The sequence below is a fragment of the Chiloscyllium plagiosum genome, chromosome 34 (assembly GCF_004010195.1).
Source record: "Chiloscyllium plagiosum isolate BGI_BamShark_2017 chromosome 34, ASM401019v2, whole genome shotgun sequence".
Classification (NCBI taxonomy): domain Eukaryota; kingdom Metazoa; phylum Chordata; class Chondrichthyes; order Orectolobiformes; family Hemiscylliidae; genus Chiloscyllium; species Chiloscyllium plagiosum.
The window spans coordinates 17070162-17084257 of record NC_057743.1 but is presented as its reverse complement, the minus strand read 5'-3'; the positions used below and the strand labels follow the sequence as shown (position 1 = coordinate 17084257).

Here is a 14096-nt window from a genome sequence, read left to right as displayed (position 1 = left end):
TGCTTACACACCCTGATTTTTTTTTGAAGTTCAATGCAGGAATTGCCAGTTTCTGATCTTTGACCCATATTCTCTTGTATATGCCTGATTCATCAGGAAAGATTGTGAAAGACAACAGCTATGAAGGTGCATTTAAAGAAATATCCAGGGGAGGAAGCGTTGAGGGGAGGATGTGGGGTGCAGTTCATGCCCCAGAGAAGATGCCATACTGTGAAGCCAGACTCTTGGCACTAGCTGATAGCAAAGGGGAAACTGGGAAAGAGAGGGCAGGAGACAATGATAAAATGAGACAGGCAAGGGAGAGGGAGGTGTGCAGGAAGCCGCACACACACACGTAACATTGAGTTGCTCTCATAATCCCCCCAGTGGCAACATCAGGCAAAACCAGCCAACATCTTGCTGTGTCAGGTTCATTGAGCACAGGGCATGGAAGGTGGTTTGGTGAGTTGGGCGCCGGGGTCATGAGGCGGTGGAGGGGAACATCATGAACACTGACTCACTCACCTGTGGGTGGAGGTACCGGTTTTACAAGCGAGGCCAGCTGTTCTCAATTCCGACACATGTTGGGCAGAGACTTCCTTTTTCATTCTATTAATTTTTTTTTTAAAAATGCGTGCTCTCTGCAACAGTGTTGCAATAACTCCCAGGCAGTCACAATACCCTGCTGCAGGTGATTGCATGGCTCGCTTGTCTTGGGGAAAGTCCGTGTTAACGTCTCGCCGGCGCCAGTTGAACGAACAGGAGGGGCACCTATTCAAGAACTGAGGGCGATAGCTCCTAAACTGACAATGGGTAATACAGGGCAGACCAGGCACAGGCACCGAGTCGGTACCTTGCCTGAGGGAACCATTTGAGATGCTTATTCTTGAAAATAAAAATAAAAATTCTCAAATCGCTCCTTGGCTTCACCCATCCCTATCTCTCCCATCTCTCCCAACTTCTGGGAATAGATCAATTCTGCCCTCTTGATTACCCCCAAATTCAAACATTTCACCACTGACGGCTGTTCCCTTCAAGCTCCGCTCCTTCCCATCCCTCCAGCCTTAGGACTTAAAGATGCTCATCAATACCTACCTCTTTGACCAATATTTTTAGTCATCTGTCCTCAAACATCACACGGTGGGGAGCTTGGGATTTCTTTTTTTAAGGTATATAAATGCGAGTTGTTGTTGTACAGTGTGTACAGCATTTAAAGGGGCAGTGACACTGGAACCTGGGTGCAAATACACGAGGCAGATTACCGTGCAGTTTGTATGTGGGATTGCTGTGAAAAGTGAATGAGTGTGCTGTCCCAGGTATGAAGATGTTGCTTCTTTAATTAAAGGCACAGATTGCAAATTGCTGGAAGTGGTGTTTTTTTTTCCCTGAAAGAAGAGTTGCCCTACATATATTTAAACCAGAAACGATTTGCAAATCCATCTTGCTCCGTAAAGAACGCTTGTTCCGACAAATGTGCCCTCAGACGAGTAATCCTCAGTGGTCGCTGCACTGTACAGATGCTGCAAGAGCTGGGTACGGGCGAAGACAGAGTTGGAGAGAGAGAGAGAGAGAGAGACAGCAGCCTGCAGTTTTGGTGCAGAGGTTGGCTTGTTGCAGGCTGACTCTAGGGGGAGGGTGAGAGAGAGAGAGAGAGGGAGGGAGGGAGGGAGGGAGGGAGGGGGCGGTGTGGGCTGAGGGATCGCCTCCATACAGTAGTACCGAGCGGATCAGCTCCCACCCGACACTTAGAGTCGTCAATCAGGATTAATGGACCCGCTGTATAAAAACTCACCGCGGCTTCTCGAACACACACACAAACGCTTCCAGCTCTTTTATTTATATGGATGTCTCTGTGGCTCATTGCCCTGCGACCATTAACCTTTGGTTGATCCTGGACAGAGAACAGAAGAAAGAAATAAAATGTTGAAAAGAAAAGCCGGTGGCTTTTAGAAAGAACAAGTGAAATTGACTGAACAGCAAACAGTGAAATTGACACGCACTTTAAAAGGGGCACAGGGGAAAAAAAACTTTTTTTTGCTAACTTGCAAGAGGACCGGTTGCAGTTCCCCTTTTTTCTCTCTCTCCTATGTGTTTGTGTGTCGTTGTTTTAGAATGAACACTGAGATGGACTGGAGGAGCCTGGCTTCCCTCCTGCTTTTCCCCGTGCAGATGGTTTTCTACGTGGTGAAAGCCGCCGTGTCGCTACTGCTGCCGGTCAGGCTGAGGGAGCTGAGCCGGGACACGGTGCTCATTACCGGGGGAGGCAGGGGAATCGGCCGCCACCTGGCCCTGGAGTTCGCCAAGCAAGGGGCGAGGAAGGTGAGTGTGAGTCTCTGTGTGAGTGTGTGTCTAGTGAGTGTATGTATATGTTTGTGTCTGTGAGTGTGTCTGAGTGAGTGTGTATATGTGTGTTTGTGTGTCTGGGTGAGTATGCGTTTGTGTGTTAGTGTGTCTGGGTGAGTGTATGTATATGTGTGTTAGTGTGTCTGGGTGAGTTATGTATAAGTGTGTCTGGGTGAGTGCGTTTGTGTGTTAGTGTGTCTGGGTGAGTGTATGTATATGTGTGTCTGGGTGAGTATGTATATTGTGTGTCTGTGTGTGTATGTGTGTGTGTATGTATGTGTGTATATTGTGAGAGTCTGTGTGTGTGTTTGTGTGTGTCCCTTTCTGAAATGGCACGGAATAGTTCTTAAATGTTATGAATCCAATTCGTGCAGAGAGAGAGGGAGGCAGCAGTGAGTAGCAGGACGTTAGTGCAGATGCTGGAGTCAGTTCTGAAAACAAAAATAAAATTCTGGAAGTCATGTCAGCTCTGATGAGGAGTCATTCGGATTCCGAATGTTAGGTTGCTCTTTCTCCACGAATACTGCCTGACCCACTGTGATTTCCAGCATTGTTTTGTTTACAGACAACAGGAGGTGATGGGGGCTGGGGGGTAGGAGGGGGACTTTTACAGATTAGAACCAGTCCTGCACAAATGTGTGTATGCCCTTCAAAAAGGTGTTTTAGGAAACAACATGTGTCTTTTTAAAATTCCCCGAGTAAGGGGTTAGAGCAATGGGGGTGATTTTCACATTCAGCCCCCAATCCTCCCTCCCCCCCGATTGTGGGTTATGAAGAGATTAAAAACCTACAGATGGAAAGTGAGGCGGTGGATTTTTAAAAATATATTCATAATAATATCTTTGGATACATTGTTACAGACGCAGTTCTGTTCTGTACAGTAGCACATCACGGAAACAAACATTGGAGTTTGACTCTATCCCAAAACCAAAGAGTTCTTGTATAAATTCAATACTATATTTACATACATTTCAGGTAGCAGGAGACGGCGAATTGTGTGACTGGAAGAGTTTGTAGGCAGTTGTATTGAGAGTGGGAGGGTTGCAGTTCTAGTTGATAATCTGTGCTGCTGTTAGAATGTAGCCCCGAGGGAGCTGCTATTCCGGACACCCACCCTGCTAACAGGCGCGTCGCTAATGCTTTTAGAGAGAGGCAGAGGGAAATCTGGGAATATTTTATTGCAGGGAACGTGTGCAGATTTCTCCTCGTATTTAGCAGTGAGACTAGTGCAGTGTGTATTGTGATAGAGAGAGTCCCCTGATGTGTCACTAGCAGCAGCCTGTAGCTGTAGTTACCTCACCACCCCCTCGGAGCGCACAATGTTGAATTATTTAAATACGCTGGTGAGTGTTTCTTCCCGAACCAATGATATTAATTGCATCGCCGTTTGAGGGGAAGGGAACCCACGCTTTATCCCTGTGGCTCTGAACGGAGTCTGCAGCCAGTTCAGCAGATTGATATTTCCAGTGTAATGCAGCGTCTGGGGTTAAAGGAATGCAGATTACAGTGTTGTCCACTGCTGCCAAGTCACCCCCTCAGCCCCTGTCGAAGGGAGAGATTGGGGGTGGACATTGGGTCACTGGGTCAGATCAGATTAGACTTGGTGTACTTACACTCCTCCCTGCCACCAGACTTCCGTATCGCCTGCCAACTCTTGCTGTTCACTCTGCAAGCCCAGGCCAGCAGAAAGATGTCCCTTTTTGGGGCAAGAGACGAGAAACCAATAATCCTCTCCAGTCGCATTTGACACTGGAGCTGTTTGATAGGACAACCCCCTCCCCCCTTCCGAGCTTGATCTAATCTGTACCTTGAATTCTTACTTACCATGATACTGCCAATACCCTAACAAAAAAAATGTCATCTTCTGGTATGATGAAAGACTTAATAACAATCCAGGTTTCTTCAATATATCATTTCAGTTGCATGACACTGTAATCTTTTGCTATAAATTATTTTGTTTTATGGTCTTAATCTCCAAACAACTGATGAAGGAGCAGCGCTCCGAAAGCTAGTGCTTCCAAATAAACCTGTTGGACTATAACCTGGTGTTGTGTGATTTTTAACTTTTGAAGGATATCTCCATAAGTGACCTTGCCGCCCCCCAGCTATTATTCTGGATTCCCACATCAGACGAAATAGGTTATTTATCTCTTTAAACCCAGTCGGATTATTATCCAATGATATATTATTCAGTGTACCATATGCTGGGAGAGCTCTTGTGGTGCAGTGGTCCTCTCCCTACTGCTGGGCTAGGAGATTTGAGTTCAAATCCCGCCTACACCAGAGATGTGTCATAACATGCCTTAAAGGGTTGACTTAAAATGTCTATTCTGTGATGGAGGATCCAGCCGCGTCTAAGGTTTCTTTAAAAATAATCCTAACAGGAAGAAAGCAAAGATTGTAACGTAAGGCATTATGCACTGTTTAGGGCGCCCCCCGAAATATGTGTTACAGTTCGAGTGCCAGTTGAAGAAATATCTCATCTCGTGTTGCAATTATCTATGAAGTGAGCGTGCATTTTCCCATTCAGCCTGGGTACTACCTGGTGCTGAAAGGGTTAAACGCCATTCCCGATCATGGAGCATTCCACTTGGATGAGATACTGGAGGGGTGCTTGCCAGCTCGAACTCTCTCCCCAAAGACCAAAAAGTGGACCTCGCTCAGTTTCCTCAGATAATTAGTTCCCCTCTATCCAGTCACCTGTCCTGCAATAATGTCCTCCAATAGATGGTCCTTAAAAAAAGGTCAAACCCAAGCTCAGGCAGATGTAAAAGATCCCAAGTCGCTTCTGAAGAAGAACAGGTGAAATATTCCCAATATTTTTGTCAGTATTTACCCCCTCGTAAATATCTCAGAAACAGATTATCACATTGCTGCTTGTGGGCTCTTGCTGTGCATGAATCCGCTGCCCCGATGCAACATTGTATGAGTCCTCTACACTTCAATAGTACTTGGGCTGGCAGTGAAATTCTCCGAGACGTTGTGGTTCTGAAAAAAATGCTGTATAAATGCAAGCTTGTATAATATGACTTGATTTCACAATTGAAAACAAATGTTGAAATTATTTGAAGCGTTTGCCTCATAGAATCTCCCAGGAGTGATTTGCATGTTGGTGTCTTAACATAGAGGACTTGTAACCTCTTAAAAATCACACAACACCTGGTTATAGTCCAACAGGTTTCATTGGAAGCACTAGCTTTCGGAGCGACGCTCCTTCATTAGGTGCTTCCAGTTAAACCTGTTGGACTATAACCTGGTGTTGTGTGATTTTTAACTTTGTACACCCCAGTCCAACACCGGCATCTCCGAATTTTAACCTCTGGTTTGTTGTAATTGAGCTGAATTGCCATTCTAATGGTGGATCGCATCCCTGAAGCATATAGGAACTGGAGGTGTACAGTAGCTACTGCGCTTCTCAAAAGTAGCAACATAGTTTGCAACATTTGACGTCAAACAACAACTCACATCTTACCTATTTAGCTCCAAGGTGTCTTTTGCCCGTTTGCATGCAGTTTGTACTGACCTGTTGCCAGGGCACAAGTCCCTTTGAACCAGCCCGTCCTGGCTGGACAGTGAGCAGTTGTTTACATCAACATCCCAGGAACAGGTGGGTTTTGACCCCAGAATTTCTGACCCAAAGGTAGTGGCACTACCACTACATCATTAGGATAGTGTGTACTAGAGGGTTAATTGGGCAGAACTTGGATATTCTCTGATGCCTCCCCCAGTGCAATAGCTTATTAATACTGTCTGGACTGGACAATTTGGAATGAATGTGTTCAGTACCCATGGACCCTGACCTATAATACAAGGGGCAGTCTGTATTATCCCCACCACAGGAAGAGGCCAGATAGCATTCCTATCCTTCCCTCCCCTGGCATCAGATGTAAAGACAGTGGGAACAGGAATGCTGAGCTCACAAGCTGGTCTGTTATTCCTATCTCAGGGCCATTTTGGTGTGTGGCTCACTATCCCATTTGCACCCATTTTGGCATCGCTTAAAGCCAGCATTTTCCAGGTTTTGGTTACCAGTATCACCCACATGCTGGATTATGCCATAATCCCTCAGCAACAGAACGTAGTGAAACTGACTGAATGGGGTAAGCCTTGTAGCTGAGGTTGATACTAATGACTGGGACTTGTTGACTTGTGGTAGCTAAGATTTTATAAACACTACTGTTCTCATGTGGGGCAGCCAACATCATTGGTTGAGGCAGTAGGTTAACAATGCCACATGCACCGCTGAGATGTACACAACAGGAGTTTGCATGTTCTCCCCTTCTCTGAGTGGGTTTCCTCCCACAGACCAGAGATGTGCAGGTTGAGCGGGGTGGCCATGCTAAATTGCCCTGTAGTGTCCAGTAATGTGCAGGTCAGGTGAGTTAGGTATGGGGTGTGCAGGGTTACAGGTATGGGGTGGATCTGGGTGGGATGCTCTTTGTGGACTTGATGGGCTGAATGGCCTGCTTCCACACTGTAGGGAGTCTGTGATCACAATGTAACTTGTTCAGTCCATGATAGCAATGTGTAGTACATCTGCTTTTGCAAGGACAGTGCTGCTTCTCATTAACGTGGAGGTGCTGGTGTTGGGTGGGCAAAGTTAACAATCACACGACACCAGGTTATAGTCCAACAGGTTTATTTGGAAGCACAAGCTTTCAGAGCGCTGGTCCTGCTCCGAAAGCTAGTGCTTCCCAATAAACCTGTTGGACTATAACCTGGTGTTGCGTCCTTCTCATTAAGACCCAACAGTGGCTTATCCTGTGCCATTGCTAATTTCTTCCTTGGATTGATTGATTGTTTCTCTGTTACAGTGCCCCACTACAGGCTAACTATTTCTAAATGTTATTATAAGATTAGAAAAGGTAAAGATGAGACAGTAGAGTAGTGGTAATGTCCATGATCTACTAAGCTCACAGTCCAAGCTAAATCTGAGGCTTTAGATTCTACCATGGTAAAAAACACTGCAGATGCTGGAATTCAAAGTAGACAGTCTCAAACAGTCCTTCCAGGTGAGACAGAGATCCACCTTCCTCTCCTCCAACCTAGTTTACTGCATCAGGTGATCCCGATGTGGTCTTCTCTACATCGGGGAGACCAAACGTAAACTTAGGGAACAGCTGACCAAGTGTCTCAGCCAGGCCCGCAGGGGCCGACCAGACCTCCCAGTCACTGCCCATTTCAATTCCCCCAACCACTCCCTTTCAGACATGACCATTCTTGGCCTCCTCCATTGCTAAAACAAACCACAGCCCACATTGGAGGAGGAACACCTCATCTTTCGCCTGGGCTACCTACAGTCCGGAGGACTCAACATTGAGTTCTCCAACATCAAATAACTTCCATTCGGCATCCCCTGACTCCTTTCCCAGCCTCTCCCCCTCCCAGCCACCAACCGGATCCATTCCTCCCATTGTCCAGCCAGGTCGTACCCTCTACCTGTCTTCACCTATTCCCACCTCACCCCCCTGCCCCCCCCGCTACGCCCTTTATCTGCAGCTCCCTCCCACACCCACCCCCAGTCCTGAAGAAGGGTTACACCTGAAACATCGACTTCTGCACCCCCTGCCTGGCTTGCTGTGTTCTTCCAGCCTCCTGCCTGTCTACTTTAGATGCTACCATGGCAACTGGGAGAATAAGGCAATTTAAGTGAGGAGAAAGGAGTGTTCTTGGCATCAGTGGTTGATACTACAACATAAGACAGAATGATTCTAAATTGCTTTGAGCCTCTGGATTTACTTGAATCATTCCATTGGGTACAATTGAGCAGAAGGAAATTGATCAGGGCTCTCGCATGTGATGGTTAATCCAGTGACTCCTAATGTAAAGCATGGATATCAGACATGGCTGGTGTGTATTTGGTGATTGCTTATAGCTAACTAATTAGAAGGCTTCTATGATGGACAGACAATCTCACACAGGGCACCTCACACCTTCAATGCATTATTTGAGCCAACATGGCACTTATTGTTAAAGTTCACTTGAGAAGGAAGTTCTGGGATTTACATATGAAAGCACTGAAACCCACATGCCCATTCTAAAAGACTTAACACACAATCCAGGTCTTTTTCAATATATAATTACAATTACATCACACTGTAAACTTTTTAGCTATAAATTCTGTGTCCTACAATCTTATACTCCATAACCACCTGATGAAGGAGCGGCGCTCCAAAAGCTAGTGCTTCCATATAAACCTGTTGGACTGTAACCTGGTGTTGCGTGATTTTTAACTTTCTATGAGGGAACCAGTGCTGATACTAGATTTGAGGTAGAGCTGCAGAAGTTGGCTGGTATTACTGCAAGTGAACATCTTCATGTAGTCATTGCATTCAAGCCTTGTGGAGTATTTTAAATTTCTTTGAGGAGTTTGGGGTTGTTGTTGGTATCTGTGTAGGGACAAAAGTGTTTGTTTGGGTCATGGGTTTGTGAGATCATTTGGAGTAAAGTGAAGACCTGCAAGTGATATGAAGTTAATAATTTGGGACTGGACTTTTATGCTTTCAGCCTTCTCTGCAGCACTCAGTAAATACAGGAACCCCCTCTGCAGCTTCTTGGCTTTTAAGAATTTTCCTCGCTGGTTGCATATGGATACCACTGACAAGGCCAGCATTTAGATTAGATTCCCTACAGTGTGGAAACAGGCTCTTCGGCCCAACAGATCCACACCGACCCTCCGAAGAGTAACCCACCCAAACCCCTTTTCCATCTGACTAATGCACCTAATTGACAATTTAAGCATGGCTAATTACTGCTCATCTTTGGACTGTGGGAGGAAACCAGAGCACTCGGAGGAAACCCACGCAGACACGGGGAGAATGTGCAAACGCCACACAGACAGTCACCCAAGGTTGGGATCGAACCCAGGACCCTGGTGCTGTGAGGCAACAGTGCTAACCACTGAGCCACCGTGCCTGCCCTTAATCTCCCATGAAAAAGGGTTTTGCACCAGCGCAGTCAATGTGCTGCAGGTCCTCTGCAATGTTGCTTGGGAAGGAGTTCCAGGATTCTGGCCCAGTGATAGAACAGGATCAGCGATTTCGAAAGTTTTGCTTCTCCACACATCTTAAAAGAATTTAACATTGATTATAAAATGCGTACTGTATTGCCTTGCTCCAGTTTTACAGCCCTTCCCCCATCCCTTCCTCCTCCACCATTGTCTTCCAGAGTTACTTAGTCTCCAGTGTTCTTAGTGCCCTAGGAGTTCTTTTAGTCATGTATTGGACCCTGGATTTTGCAATCAGTGCTGCTCCATTAATGTTAACTATGTTAATCCTGGCTGCTCAACCATCAGAGGCATCACAGCCAACTCTAAACCTGGTCTTAGCCAACGTTTCCCCACCGCCCTGCTGAATTGGAGCCATTTTTGGGAGCTGGGGTGGGGGGGTTTACAGCAGGTTTATGCCTCTTTGACATTATTTCAGGGGTGGAGGGGTTTTGAGGTTCAGTGTAGTTAGTTGAGATTACCCAACATCAACATGCCCCTTCCTTGTGTCCCAACTTGTCCTGTTCCAGACAGTAATGCAATTGATGATGTAGAGAGTAGGTTCTGACACTAGCCAAAACTTGCATTTATATAGCACCTCTATTTCAGTAACACATCTTAAAGCACTTCACTGGAGCATTGTTAGCCCTGACTTTGGCACTAAACTGCTTAATATAAAAAGAAGATGACTGTTTGGCCAAGAGCTTGGCCAGAGTGACTTTATTTTTTGTGAAAAGTGGATTGATAGAGAGAGGAAGAGACATTGTAAGGCTGAGTTGTTTAGGAAGAGAATTATAATGGATGTATGTTGAGCTGGAAGGTTTGTTTCCAGACTTTTCGTCACCATTCTAGGTAACATCATCAGTGAGAGTCTCTGGTGAAGCGCTGGTGGTATGGCCCGCTTTTTATTTATGTATTTAAATTCCTTGGGTTGGTGATGTCATTTTCTGTGATTATGTCATTTCCAGTTCTTTTTCTCAGGAGGTGGTAAATGGGGTCCAAGTCAATGTGTTTGTTGATTGAGTTCCGGTTGGAATGCCATGCTTCTAGGAATTCTCATGTGTGTCTCTGTTTGGCTTGTCCTAGGATGGATGTGTTGTCCCAGTCGAAGTGATGTCCTTCCTCATCCGTATGTGAGGACACTAGTGAGAGTGGGTCATGTCTTTTTGTGGCTAGTTGATGTTTATGTATCGTGATGGCTAGTTTTCTGTCTGTTTGTCCAATGTAGTGTCTCAAAACTCGCTAAGAGAATTATGATATCTGGAGACCGGGATTTGAGGATTAACATGGACATCCACCAGGGAAATAATTGGGCCACACTGGTTGCATTTAATTTATGGTGTTTGGTTGCATCTGAATTGTGGACTTCGGGATGGGGCAGCGGGGGTTAAAAAAATAATTCAGTTTGACGCCAGTTGGATAAAAACGCCAATCCTGTGGTCGTAATTCACTCATTTTAAAGAAAAGTAACTTTTCCTAAACTGTTTGCTTTTGTTCTGTCATAACTCTGCCATTTCTTGTCGTTCTGTTGTATTCATTTATTTTGTCCTTTACCACCCCGACTCCCACCCCCATTCTTTTTGTGCCTGTGGGTGGCACGGTGGCTCAGTGGTTAGCACTGCTGTCTCACAGTGCCAGGGTCTCAGGTTCGATTCCAGCCTCAGGCGACTGTCTGTGTGGAGTTTGCACATTCTCCCCGTGTCAGGGTGAGTTTCCTCCGGGTGCTCTGGTTTCCTCCCACAGTCCAAAGATGTGCAGGTCAGGTTAATTGGCCATGCTAAATTGCCCGTAGTGCTAGGTGCATTATTCAGAGGGAAATGGGTCTGGGTGGGTTACTCTTCGGAGGGTCGATGTGGACTGGTTAGGCCTAAGGGCCTGTTTCCACGCTGTAGGGAATCTAATCTAACTTCCTCTCACATTTTGCCCCTTTATTTGCTGTTGTTTTGTTTCCGATGTGTGTTGTGTTTAGCTTGTTCTGCGTCCTCCCTGTATTGCTCAGGGTACAGCTCCGGAGCAAGTGGGATCTGAACTCTGGGCCTCTCAGCTCAGAGATGGGAATACTGCCACCCCCGCCACAAGGTTTGCTGAATGCTTTGAAAGCCTCGTTTTCTCTCGAGTAGCTGGAGGAGCACCTTGCAGTTCAGTCACAGCCTCGGGTTCAACAGGAGGTCAGCCGAGTGCTGTTGATGTCATTAATCTTGTTTACCACTTAGAAAGGAAACGCACGTCCAGCGGGCATAGGAGGAGGGCTGGGCATGGTGCTTAGGGGCGCTATGCAGGCTGCAACTGGTTCATTCAGACCCTGGTGAGCTCCTTCCTTAAAGCACCCCAGCAGCAAGCATGTTGCTGTATTTATTTTTAGCCAGTTATTTGGGACACAAGGCATTTTGTAAACACACACTTGACCTGAAAGGGACAACCTGTTTTACTGTTTATTGCAGTTGTCTGACCTCAGCAACAGCAGTTTGAAAACCCAGTCAAACTCAGATTGAATTTGTCACCGTGCCTCACAGAATGTGTTGCATTTATTTTCCAATTTATATATTTGAAGGAAGTTGGTCTGATAGATTTCCAGGATCTGGATGCTCTCAGATTGCTGGCTTTTCCCAGCAGTGCACAGGCTCCCCATTCGACAGCTTGCTAGGAGCAGTTATTCCTTGTGTCTGAAAGTGGAAGGTGCTTTTGCCAAATGTAGCCCTTTACAGGTTTAGCGGATGCAGTTTCAAGAACAGGTTTGAAGAATTGTGACCGGGAGTCGAACAGCAGATGGATTCTCTTTCTCAAGCTCAGGATCCTGAGTTAAAAAATCACACAACACCAGGTTATAATCCAACAGGTTTAATTGGAAGCACTAGCTTTCAGAGCGTTCTTCACAGGTGGCACCTGACAACGCAGCGGCGCTCCGGAAGCTAGTGATTCCAATTAAACCTGTTGGACTATAACCTGGTGATTTTTAACTTTGTACACCCCAGTCCAACACCGGCACCTCCAAATCATGAGGATCCTGAGATCAGTCCCCAGTGCCCCTGGCTGTTTAATCTGCTGGTTCACAGCATCTGCTTTCCACACTCTCCCATTCTGTGTAGCCTAACCAGCTTAACTATTTTTACCCAAGGCAAACTAACCAAATCAACTGCTAAGGATCGGTCCTCCGTTTCATTTTTACATTGATCATTAATTATGTTTTGCTTAATTTCCCCCCCTCCTGATTTAAAAGAAAACGATCAAACTAGATCCTTCGTTTGTAATTATCAATTCAACATGATTGTGCGATATTTGTGGCTATACCCAAGTACAGACTTCTGCCCAGGTTTAAACATTCCTGACCTCAGCTAATGACGCTGCCTATCCCAATACTGACAGTGTCACTCTCTCACTACTTTAGCGTGGATGGGTGGATTGAGGTATCGGGGGTGGGGGGCAGATAGAAGTGTGCAAGGCTAATGCTGTTCTGTGTTGGAGGTGACCTCTGATTCACCCTGGCTCATAGCTAACAGGCTTGGCTGTGCTGACTCCTATGTGAACCCGTTCACTCCCCTTGCACAGATCACTGGCTCCTGCACTTGGTTTCAGCAAATTACACTGAAGCATCCCCACACAAGCTACATTCATGTTGTGTCTTTTATCTTGCTCACTTATATTCTCACAGTCATGGCCTCATGGTCTCTGGATCACTGCTGCTCACTCTGTCTCTCTCCCGTTTGCACTAGAGATTTGCTGTCCTGTCTACAGCTCAGATCCCATCTTGCTTGCTGTATTTGAACTGGCTTAAGATAACAAAAAGGTTTACAAAATGACTCACTATGGATTATACCTGTTTGGTTATAGTGGTATCTGGCTCTTGTTGCTTGGTATTGGCATCCCTAACCAAGAGAATGTTTATCACATCTGACGGGAATGGGCAGTGCCATCTGGCATTTGTGTGTCACCACTGATTTAACATCGAAACTTCTGGTGGTGAAATAGACAGCTGTACAAGTCCTACATGTTCCAGAGTGTTTAGGACCATCTCTGAACAGGTTGGTTAGAAAATATCTAGGTTACCATTTGCTGCTTGAATTTCAATGAGAATTGCGGGGTATCTGTAGTGATGTAGCCCAGCACCTGCCTTTGCGTAATTCTGTTGTCCTTTCAATGAACGAGGACAGTCTGCCACAATGATGGCTTCATGCTGGGCCTAAAGGTAAATTGGTCATTGTCTTACCAGACCATAGGGCTGCTCTCTCATTAGAGAGAGAGAGAGAGACCACTGGAGGTGACCTCAGTGTGAGGGATGTGCATTCAGTTTAGTTCTGTCGCTGGATCTAAACCACTATTCACATGTCCTTTGGGTCTCCATGCAGTGTTTGTAACTATGGCTGGGGCGGCTGTACAGTGTAACCTGTAAACACTGCCACATACTGAACAAATGTGGTGTCACCTGCTTTCTGTGGTGTGAGGTTGCTGATGCTGATCCTCGCTGGAAGGTACACTGCCCAGGATGTGTTTGGAATGCCTGTGATGCTGCGATGATCGAACAGCTTGTCTGTACAGACTGGGCTAGTATGTGGGGATTAGCTACTAGGTCATGGGGTGGCTATTGCCAGCTAAGCTCAGTGAGGTGGGAGTGAGGAGGAAAGATTGGGAGGGGGTTTGAGGTGTTGCTATTAGAAGGGGAGGCTGCATTCCATTGTCTGTCTCTGTCTGTGTGTCTCTATCTCTGTGCATTTCTGTATGTGTCTGTCTCTCTGACTGTGTTCCTGTCTCTATGTATTTCTGTGTGTGCCTATATGTACATCTGTGTCTGTCT

General features: G+C 46.1%; 1 protein-coding gene across 1 annotated transcript in view; it reads left to right on the top strand.

Moving 5' to 3' along the window:
- Positions 1–1675: 1675 nt before the first annotated feature.
- The window catches only part of LOC122540237 (short-chain dehydrogenase/reductase 3-like), a 21472-nt gene continuing 9051 nt past the window's right edge, over positions 1676–14096 (top strand). The window contains exon 1 of the mRNA XM_043675646.1: positions 1676–2298. Within this exon, the coding sequence (XP_043531581.1) occupies positions 2092–2298 (207 nt within the window). The 5' untranslated portion in view covers positions 1676–2091. The remainder of the gene's footprint in view (positions 2299–14096) is intronic.